The sequence below is a fragment of the Rhineura floridana genome, chromosome 13, assembly GCF_030035675.1.
Source record: "Rhineura floridana isolate rRhiFlo1 chromosome 13, rRhiFlo1.hap2, whole genome shotgun sequence".
Taxonomy (NCBI): Eukaryota; Metazoa; Chordata; class Lepidosauria; order Squamata; family Rhineuridae; genus Rhineura; species Rhineura floridana.
In genome coordinates, this window is record NC_084492.1 from 28,197,449 (window position 1) to 28,207,515 (window position 10,067).

The 10,067-nt window shown below is 44.9% G+C and overlaps 1 protein-coding gene across 1 annotated transcript; it reads right to left on the reverse strand.

Moving 5' to 3' along the window:
- Positions 1–2,256: 2,256 nt before the first annotated feature.
- CBLN1 (cerebellin 1 precursor) lies at positions 2,257–9,651 on the reverse strand. The gene is made up of 3 exons (XM_061593854.1): positions 9,168–9,651; positions 8,463–8,582; positions 2,257–3,993 (listed from the first exon to the last, which is right to left on the reverse strand). Exons 1-3 carry the CDS (start codon positions 9,420–9,422, stop codon positions 3,796–3,798), a joined length of 573 nt encoding a protein of 190 aa, XP_061449838.1. The 5' UTR covers positions 9,423–9,651; the 3' UTR covers positions 2,257–3,795.
- Between the last annotated feature and the right edge of the window lie 416 nt (positions 9,652–10,067).

Genomic DNA, 10,067 nt, shown 5'->3' on the forward strand with positions numbered 1-10,067 from the left:
GCTACAGTTTAGGGCCTCACAATCCGCAGGGGCCTCAAAAAAATTCAGAATTTTTTTGGGGGGCTTTTAAATTTTTATGTGTACTGAATATATATATATATATATATATATATATATATATATATATATATATCTGGTGTAATTTTTTAACAAAGGGCCTCCAAGCTTTATATAGCTTAGGGCCTCACCAAGTCTAAATCCGGCACTGAACATCAGTCTCCCTCAGAACAGACCTGCTGGAAAGAATGACTAACGTAGGCGCGTCAATTTCAGCAGGTCTCCTCTGAGCAAGACGCAGCCTTCAAGGGTTCCTTGTTGAAGTCGTGCCACAGAGCGTCGAAAAGGAAGCGCTTAACACGTAAGGAAACCTCTCCTCACCAAGCCAAAAACATAACACAACGAGGTGTCTCCTTCCTTCCCCACCCCTCTCCTTCAATCTTAATCTTTTGGGGGGGGTCAGATGCCAATGAAGCTGGGATTGGTTCCACGCGAAGCGCAGAAGGCAGCAACTGGGCCTCCCCTTTCTTTCAAAAGCAGCCTCCAGTCAGAAGAACCCGCTGTCCTTGAGTGCCCCCCCATGATACACAAACATCTCTCTCCTGGGCTGGAGCTAGTCATTACTTCAGAAGCACACCCAGTGAGCCTGGCAGCTCTGGATTCAAATCACAACCCCAGGCATGGACTTACTAGATGGCCTTAAGACAAACCACTCTGGTTCCCCCTTCTGCCAAATGGAACTGTCCTACCTTGCAAGGCTCTTCTAAGGGCAGGGATAGGGAACCTGTAGCTCTCCAAGTGTTGGTGGTCTACAGCCCATCATCCTTGACCATTAGCCATGATGGCTGGGGCTGATGGGAGTTCAGCATCTGGAGGGTCACAGTTTCCTCACTCCCTGGTGCAAGGGAAACATCTGAAAACCTCCTCCCTCCCAAAATCAGAGCGGTGTCCAACCAAGAGCTGACCCATTCAAATTAACAGACCCAAGTTAGTCATGTTCATTAATTTCAATGGGTCTACTCTATGAGTAATATTAGATACAACCCTAAATAAGAGCAATTAATACAGTATTAAATATTACTACATGATTAACATAATCACCCAATTTCAAAAAACACACCTTTGCACAATGCCAGTAGGAAGATATATGAGCAAACACACGCACACACACAAAGATTTCCTTATCTTTTCTTAAACTTGCCCTCCTAACCCCTGCATCCATCGGGTTCAGATTTTCTTATTTTTCAAACATACCTGCATTTCTCTTATGGCAGATGCTAGTGCAAAAAGAAAAGAAAAAACTTGCCTGAGAAAATAGGGTTGCAGGAAATATACAACCCCGCATAATCAGCCACCCCTACCTTAAGTGTCACCTGCTGGCTGAAATAGGGAACATTCAATGGAGCTTTCACCATCAAACGCAGGATTTCTGAAGGCTTGAAAACATCTTGCATACATGCTCTCAGTCACCCTGAAAAAAACTTAAGCCATAATAAACCTGCTAGTCTTTGAGATGTCACAAAATGCTTTTTTTTCCTCCCTAGAGTAAGTCAGAGGGCTTATGTTTTATAGTGCAGACAGGATGCTGAAGCTGTCTCAGGGACTTGCCTAGTAGCACCTAGAGATTTTGTGGCAGGCAGAGGCATGATTTGAACCTGACGCTGCTACAACTCAACCACCTCCCTACCACAGCTCTCCTGTTAGCCCTCTCTCTCAAAAAAAATAATCTCTCTCCACTAGAAATTGACCAGCTCTCCTTCCAGACTGGACTTCCCTTTCTCACTTGCCTTAAAGGATTCCCTGACTGTGTTCAGACTGCGTCAAAGGAATAAAACTCACCTGTCTCTTTCCTCTCCCCTCTCCCAGCCCACATTCTTTTTAAAAGACTGGCATCTCCGTTTGCTATGTGGAACTATTAACAAGGACACATACACACATCCCCCTCCCAAAAAGGGGGAAGGCATTAAGCATAAAACATTGCTTATTAAGCTAGAATTAACTGCCCCCCTAGGAGCTAATTAAATTCCTTCTTGGAACCCAGGTTTGGGAAAGAAAAAAAAGCCATCCAATTTTAACTGTGTAGCAGCCGGTCTCCATAATATGGCTCCAAATTCAGAAATTTGCTGTTTATAGTCAGCAATTGTTTCAATTTATAGATGTGTCTAGGTTAAATTCCAGATCTGATCTGTATCCTTTGAGAACAGAACAAGAGAGGAGATCAAGCCCACCTAAATAGTTATCTACACCCCAAGTAGTCCATTTGTTTATTCCACTGGTTTTATTTCACATTATATTTTGATTACAATCAAAAGTATTTTACTGTACTTTGATAATAAAAGTAGTAGTTCTCTTTAGAGTGCTGCAAAATTATAGCATTTACATTTTTGAAAGACTGTAAACAAAATATTACTAGCAAATAATAATACTAGCGTTTTAGGTATACCTTGATAAAGGTTTCTTTTCTCTTGTCATTTGAATCAGAGCTTTAAAAATGTGATTTGATTGAGTGAACTTAATACATACAATGGAAAAAAGAATATAGTGGAGAATTTTGTGGGCATTTGTCTCTTGACTGCTCATGATGTGGGTTCTCCTCTCTCTCTCCCCCCCCCCTTGAGGGACTTATTCCAATACAGCAATCATATTAAATTGAAAGAGGAGTTGCAGAAATGGACACATCAACCCCCATTTTTCAAAATGGCACATAAAACTATGAGAAAGATGCAAGGGAAAAAAAAGACACGACTTGGTCAGTGTTAAAAGGGAATGTTTGCACTCATCGTTTTTGAAGGCTATGTTTTTAGCTTCTATTTCATATTTGGAAACAGAACACATAAATGGAACTTGCAGCAAATGGTTGCAAGTGCATATTTCCACCACCACTGCCCACCCCTTTCATTTTTGTTGGTTTATTTTTGTTTTGCTTCCCTCCTTCTAGATCTGGTTACGATTGCGTTAACTACACCAAGATCTAGCTAGCTGCGTTGTTTCTCATCTAAGAAAAAATAAAACAAAATCCCATTTAAACGTTATTAAAACTAAAGCCAAAATTAAAATTTGTCAATATTCACTATATTTTTTTATCATACAGATTAATTAGTAAAAGTTCAATATACTTTCCAGCATGTCGTTGGGGCACGAATTTACAAGAGCAAAAAACAAGCATCAAAACATCAAGCAGCCTGAAAATTCCACAGTCACTCAGAATTACATAGAAATAGTGAAAATCAAGGTTTGGTTAGAATAGTTCAGGTTGATATTCCTCCCCTCCCCTGATTTGCTTACTAGCATACTGCAGTGTTGGCATTGCACTTCCTCTCACCATGTCACCCATGTATTCAAAAATACTATTGTTGGTTTTTTTAAAACTCAGGGAAGGCATAAAATATAGATATATGATGTTAAAAGCTAACCCAAATTGGTTGACAAAAGGATGTGTGAAGTAGAAAGCATACGGGGATTTGGGAGGTGGGTGGGGGGTAGAGAGAGAGACAGTGGTTAATAATAGCAGTTACACTGAGATGTAACATAATCTGGTTTGCAAAATGGAAAAAAGAGAAATAATTATTGAAGGATGATGGATTCAAGCATCTTCTGTCATTCGGCTGCACCATTACAGAGATCTTCAGAGCAACATACACAAACCTAAGTTAAGGGCTTAACTTCTGTAATATGTTGATAGTATCCAGAGGCTGGCTGTCCAAATCTCCCTCTTCTATGCAGCTACAAATTCAGGGATTGGTAAGCAATACTTGAGACTTGCTCCTTTCTCCCTTCCTGCTTCAGTCGGTAAGTTGTTTAAAGAGGAAATACTAGAAATCCAGAGAAGGTGGAATATTTCCAACCCCCCATTAAATTTCCTCTCTCCAGTTTTAAATAAGCTCTGTCTCCTTTCTCCATCTGAATCAGGACCCCGTTGCTGGCAGCTTCTCGGGTGACATCTTGGTCCCCAGCAAAGGCGGAAATCACCGGCCACCCATTCAGCATCAGGCTCACCTGAAAAGCAAGAGAAAAACAAAGTCCCCATCAATGACAGAAAAAAAGGATATCACAACAGGCAAATTCAGGAAACCATGTACAGACTGACCAAGCATTTCTAATTAGAAGCAGCCAGTGAATTGGATTTTCCCCCTATTTAATTGCTTATTAGATTTTTAAAAAACATTTGCAACAGGTGAACACCAGCAGTTCAATTCTATGCAGGAAAGTATGTGTCAGATCTGCCACATCCTAAACACTCAATGGGACTTCCTTCTGAGTAGACACTAAATTGGATTGTGCAGGAAAGGTGGTATTTGTCAAAACACACCCATCATCTACCATCCCAAGCCACTGTCATCACAAGCCAGGTTTGAAACCTAGCTTCTTAAGATAACCCTATAGGACAAGACTGCATCTACTGCATATCTGGAGAAGAAACAAAGGAAAAGAAAAAAAGAGGGCAGGGTAACCAGAAAGGATGCAGATCTAAGGGTTGGTAGCTGAGTGTTATGATGTCACTCTCCCAACTTTCTAGGAATGACCTCCAGATAGCACCTTTTCCTTTAAAAAACATGCAATCCTTTCTGCTGCCAGATCAGATTAATTGTGCTACCCTAGATTCAGGGGTGGAAAGCGTTTGGCTTTCTACCGCTACTGTAATTATCCTCATAGCCCCGACCTCAAACATTTATTTTTATATTGCTTTATACTGAAATGTAAACACTATGTGTCCACCCTGGAGAGACCTCAAAGCACAGAATGAACAGATAACTATAATGCCAATAGCACGCACACATACACACAAAAATAATCGAATGTAGATCTGATTATCTAGGCGGGCTTGCTACATAGAAGGAAATCTGGCCTTGTACACCCCTTTTGGTACACCACACTATGCCTCACAAACTCAATATTTGTTAGGATGCATATGGAACCCCTTCAGATGGAGGCTTTATCCCCACTTCTGCCTGCAGTTTTTAAAGAATTTGCTTGTCCTTCAGGAAAGCTGGACCCTCCGCCCTTGCTAAACCTCAGCTGTCGCTGACAAGAGAGATAAAGGCATTCATGCTCTGAGCACCATCTCTTGAAGTTCATCAAGGGGGAGGCATCTTATCCCTTTGTGAAGCAGCAAAGATGCTGAATCCCTGGCACAGCCAATGTGAGCCCTACAGAGCTGTAGCTTTCTACCTACATAAGTGAGGGAGATAGCAGATATCCAGCTCCTTTTGATACAACCACAGTGAATAACGCAGCCACCAGTAATTAGAGATGGATGTAAAAGCATAGATCGATCAGTTTTCCATCATGGCATTGTGGCAGTGACTGATATGATAGTTCTTGAAGGTGCTTTAAGAGTGGATCTAAATTTATACAGAATAATCCATGGCTCAAATTACGGGGAGAAAGAGGGGGACCCTCTCCCCTGACTCTCCTAGATTTTACCCAAACCATAGTCCCCCTTTAGTCTCCTTAAAAACATAGTAGCTAAGGGGATGTAACACAAAGGAAGTTAAGCCAGGCTGCCTTTAATTTGAGCAATCCAGTGCTCCAACCCTTCGTGTAGGAATCAGCCACCAGACAGCTACAAAGAATCAGGCTATGGTTGTGGCTTTCTAAAGCAGTAATTGCAGCTCTAATGAAAAATATATTGGCACACTCTTACGTATACAGAACACAAGTAGGCGATATATGATCTACAACACCCATGCTTTGGGCTGAACACAGTGGCACAAGTCCCAGTGAAGTCAAAGGAGCTTTGGAGAAAAAACAGGATCAGGCACTTAAGCTGCAATCCAATATGCATTTACCTGGGAGTAAGTCCCATTGAACCCAATGGGGCTTACTTCTGAGTAGACATGTAGTGAATTGCAGCCCCAGTTACCCAAACTACAGCTTGATAGGGAAATGCAGCTTTACTTCAAAGATCCAAGAATAATCAAACTGTATCTCTGACAGATTCTTTAAGGGCACTTCAGTCCTACTAGATCAATCCAGAGTGTTTAGGTTGCTGGATGTATAGGTGGTTATGGTACACCATACCAAAAAGGGCCTACGGACCAGGAATGTCCTTGTTCAGATGACTCGACTACTACTTCATGCTGCATGCTACTACAAAACTACTACTACATGCTACTACAAAAGGGGGGACAGGGTAGTATTGGAGAGAGATGCAGTCAGATAACTCAGTCTTTTGGGGGGGATTCCTTGTTCTGCCCGCATTAAAGAGCTGTGACATTCAGCTAGGTCCCAAGCACTGGAACAAAACTGGCCCTTTAGACTCCTGAAAGATCTAAAAATGCTCAGCAGATCAACAGAAAGGCCAACCCCATTCCCAGATCTGATATCGCCAAATGACTGATGAGGTACTACTTCGACAAGATATCGAGGGCAGTACCTGAGCCAATTAAGACCCGAGCCAATTAATTAATTTCAATCAGGTCAGTCCCTATCCAAGTCACTACCATGAGACTAACCAGTCACAACACAGGGTTTATGACAAACTGTATGCAGGATGTATACAGCCAACAGATGGAAGAGAGGACGGAAAGTTATCACGGTATTAGAATTGGGGGAAAATGCAGGAATATGTATTTGGGAAGTACAAATGAAAAAGATACCCAAAGCACAGTTTACACAACATGGGGGGGGGAGTAAAATGGACAAGGCCAAAGTAAATCCTTTAGGTATCTACCTAGAAATTAAAATAGTTGGGGCTTCTGCATTAGTCTTGTTTACTGACCTTGCTTGCTTTCATCCACAACCTCCCTTTTTACTAGAAAGTGACAACCCTTTCATATATGCTGCATATATATGATTTGGAGCGTTAAGCATTTCACATTTGTGGTCTAAATCCACATATACATTTTACATTTTAGCCTAATTTTACAGATAGCCACATACCACAAAAGGAGTGGAATTTAAGAGGGGAGGCCAGGTTAGATCAAAAGAAAGCCACAGTTGCGGTGGGGTGGAGAGAGATAGATTTAGCCACCCTGCACAAGGTGAGGACCTCCTGCAGATACCATCTTATCAGGAGGCCCATTCTGCACAACAAAGGAAGCGGACCTTTAGCATAATGGCACCAACCCTTTGGAATTCCCTCCCCTTAAATATTAAACAGGCACCATCTCTGTTATCTTTTCAGCACCTACTGAAGCCCTTCCTCTTTCAACAAGCTTTTTAAGTAGAGACCTTATCCAGTCTATGTCTGTATTGGAATTGCTTTTTAAGATGTTTTTAAATCTTTTTTTTAAAGATGTTTTTAAAGATGGTTATAATATATTTCAAAGCCTGTTAAGATGTATTAGAGTGTTTCTAATGTTTTCGTCTCCTACTGGAAGGGTGGGATATAAATTTAATAAATAATAAACATTTCTATTGGACTGCCTCTCTTACTGTGGAGATCCAGATTCAAATCCCCACTTGCCCATGAAGTGTACTGGGTGACCTTAGGCCAGCCTCTCAGCCTGACCAACCTCACAGAGTTGTTGTGTTGATAAAATAGTGGCTTGGTTATGACAGATCCAACACTGCCTTGAGCTCCCTGGAGGAAAGGTGGGATATAAGTGTGATCAATGAAAAATGACACTATTTTAGAGCAGGGATACACAGTTAATGCATAGTTTGATCATACAGTGCAGGATCAAGTCTGCCTTTATTTCATAGGCTTACTTCCAGGTAAATGTGCATTGGATTGGTCATGTTAATACAGGTGGGACGAAGCCTCACTTGCCAGGACAGAACATGAATGGGAGAGCATTTTAATTGTATGCAAAACAAAACTTGCACAGTTGGGAGCTTTGGGAGTGCATATGGAATCTGTTTCCAATCTACTGAATGGTGGAGATACAGACAAGGTTAAGGAGGGCATTACTGCTTAATAAGAGTGATAAAGTGTTTCCGGTCAATTGCTTTCTAAGGCCAATCACAGAGAATTATAGTTTATTATTTATTTATTTATTTAATTACATTTCTAGACCGCCCTATAGCAGAAAGCTATAGTCGCTCTTCTGTAGTGAGAATGCCCCTAAATTTAATTGTTTAAGGCAAACTGTCTGCTCTTTGTCTTCTTTAGTTTGCTTCTAAATTTTACAGACACAATAAAGTTGTTCTTTCAAAGTGGGGGATGTAGCTCAGTGGGGAGAGCATCAGCTTTGCATGCAGAAGGTTGCTGGTTCCGGTATCTCCAGGTAGAGCCAGGAGAGATCCCCATCTGAAATCCTGGACGGCTGCTGCCACACAGTGTAGCTAGGAGGCCTAATGGCAGCTTCATACATACAGCTTTCGACTTCCAAAAAAATCAGCCTTAAAAGATTCATCAGGAGGTCTCGCTCCTACACCACTCACTCACAACTAAGCCTGGCTAAGTTCAATAGGACTTACCCCACATTAAATGCACGCTAGCATCAGCCTCCCTTGCTCTCTCTCACACACACCCTTGCATACCAAAGGCCAAAGCCCTCAGCAAACGAGCAGCCTCTTACCTGAATGGTTTGCCTGTTGTACACCTTCACCACATGAAAATTGAAGCTGTAGATCCCCTTTCGGGGCGCGATGAAAGTGCTCCTCTCCGAGTCAAAGTTCAGCCCGATATTCACTAGTACCTACGAGAGAAAGGAAAAGGCAGGATGAGAACTGTAGACGGGGCAGGGCAGAGAGCAAGAGAAGGAAAACCTCAGCATCTGGATTTCCGGAACATGTGGCAATCTGTCCCCAGCCCCGAGACTGAGCTTTTCGTTAAAAGCATGGATGAAGCACGCCAGAGATCCTCCCTCCCTCCCTCTAGAATCTGGAAGGCGAGCCACATTCGCGGATTCATTTCTAGACGAAGGGGCCAGCCTAGCTAGCCATAGCTTTCCTCATCACCTCCGCCCAAAGACCGCCCCCCCCTCCACTAGAGTTTCAACGGGTGATGCGAATTCCCCTCGAGAAAGCGTCTGAAGACCTTGGCTTACGTCTGTCCATGCGCCGGGGATTGCCTTGGGGAAGGGAGCCGGTTCAGAGGCATTTGCGGGGGGGGGAGAGAAACTGCTCCAAAGGCAGCGCCCCTTCCCTCTACCACACTCACTAAAGTCCTTCATAGAGTCATCCCTATCACACACACACACACACAAAAGACCAGCAACGAGCAAACCTTCTCCATCGCCCGCCCGCCCCCTTCCTCCATGTCCCCTGTCCAGCTGATCTACCTGGTCGAAGTAAATGATCATGGTCCGGTTGCTCATCTCCGAGGGCTCGTGGTTGGTGCTGCGGATGGCGGAGAACGCCACCTTGGCGCTGCCCGAGCGCACGGAGATGCCGAGCGCCGTGCCCGTCGGGTCCGAGGCGGGGTTGGAGTCGCACACCACCAGACACTTGCCTTCCAGGATGATGGGCTCCGTCTCGTTCTGCCCCAGCACCACCCCGGCCAGCCAAACCAAGCCCAGAAGCTCCAGCACCAGCATCGCGCCGCGTCCGAGGCGGGTTTGCCTTCCTCTCGCCCTCCTCCCCCCAGCTGGGAAGCTTCTAGGAGGCCAGCGGATCCAGCTTCCCCGAAGGGACGGGCGGGCGAGAGGCTTCCTAGCCTGGGTCCTCCTCTGCCACCGCCGCCTCCTCCGTCTTCTTTCCCGGCTCCGGCTTCTCCTTGGCTCTCGAGTCTTCCCGAGCCGGCGTAGCCCGCTGCTGGCCGTCTGGTTCTATTCCTCCGAAGCCCCTCGACGTGCTGGAAGCAGTAGCAACGGCGGCGGCAGCAACAGTAGCTGCAGCAACGGCGGCGGCCCCGGGCAAGGCTCCGGAGCGCTCGAATACATAGCGCAGGAAAAGAAAAGAAAAAAAAAGGGGGGGGAAGCAAGCAAGCGCCGCAGCCCTGCCCCAGCGCCGCCCGCCTGCTCACTCGCAAGGCTGGCTATGGCAGAGAAAAGCGCCCCACCGCCGCTGGAGCACACAAAAGGCGCGGCGCAGCGCGCCCACCCCGCCTTTCCCCACCAACCCGAGCCTGGCGTCAGCGCCGGCCACGCCCAGCCCTGGCGCCGCCCGCGGGCCAATGAGAGGCGGGCGCGCTCGCCAATCGCCAATCCCCGGCCAGTCCGTCTCTTGCCCCCCCCCGCAGG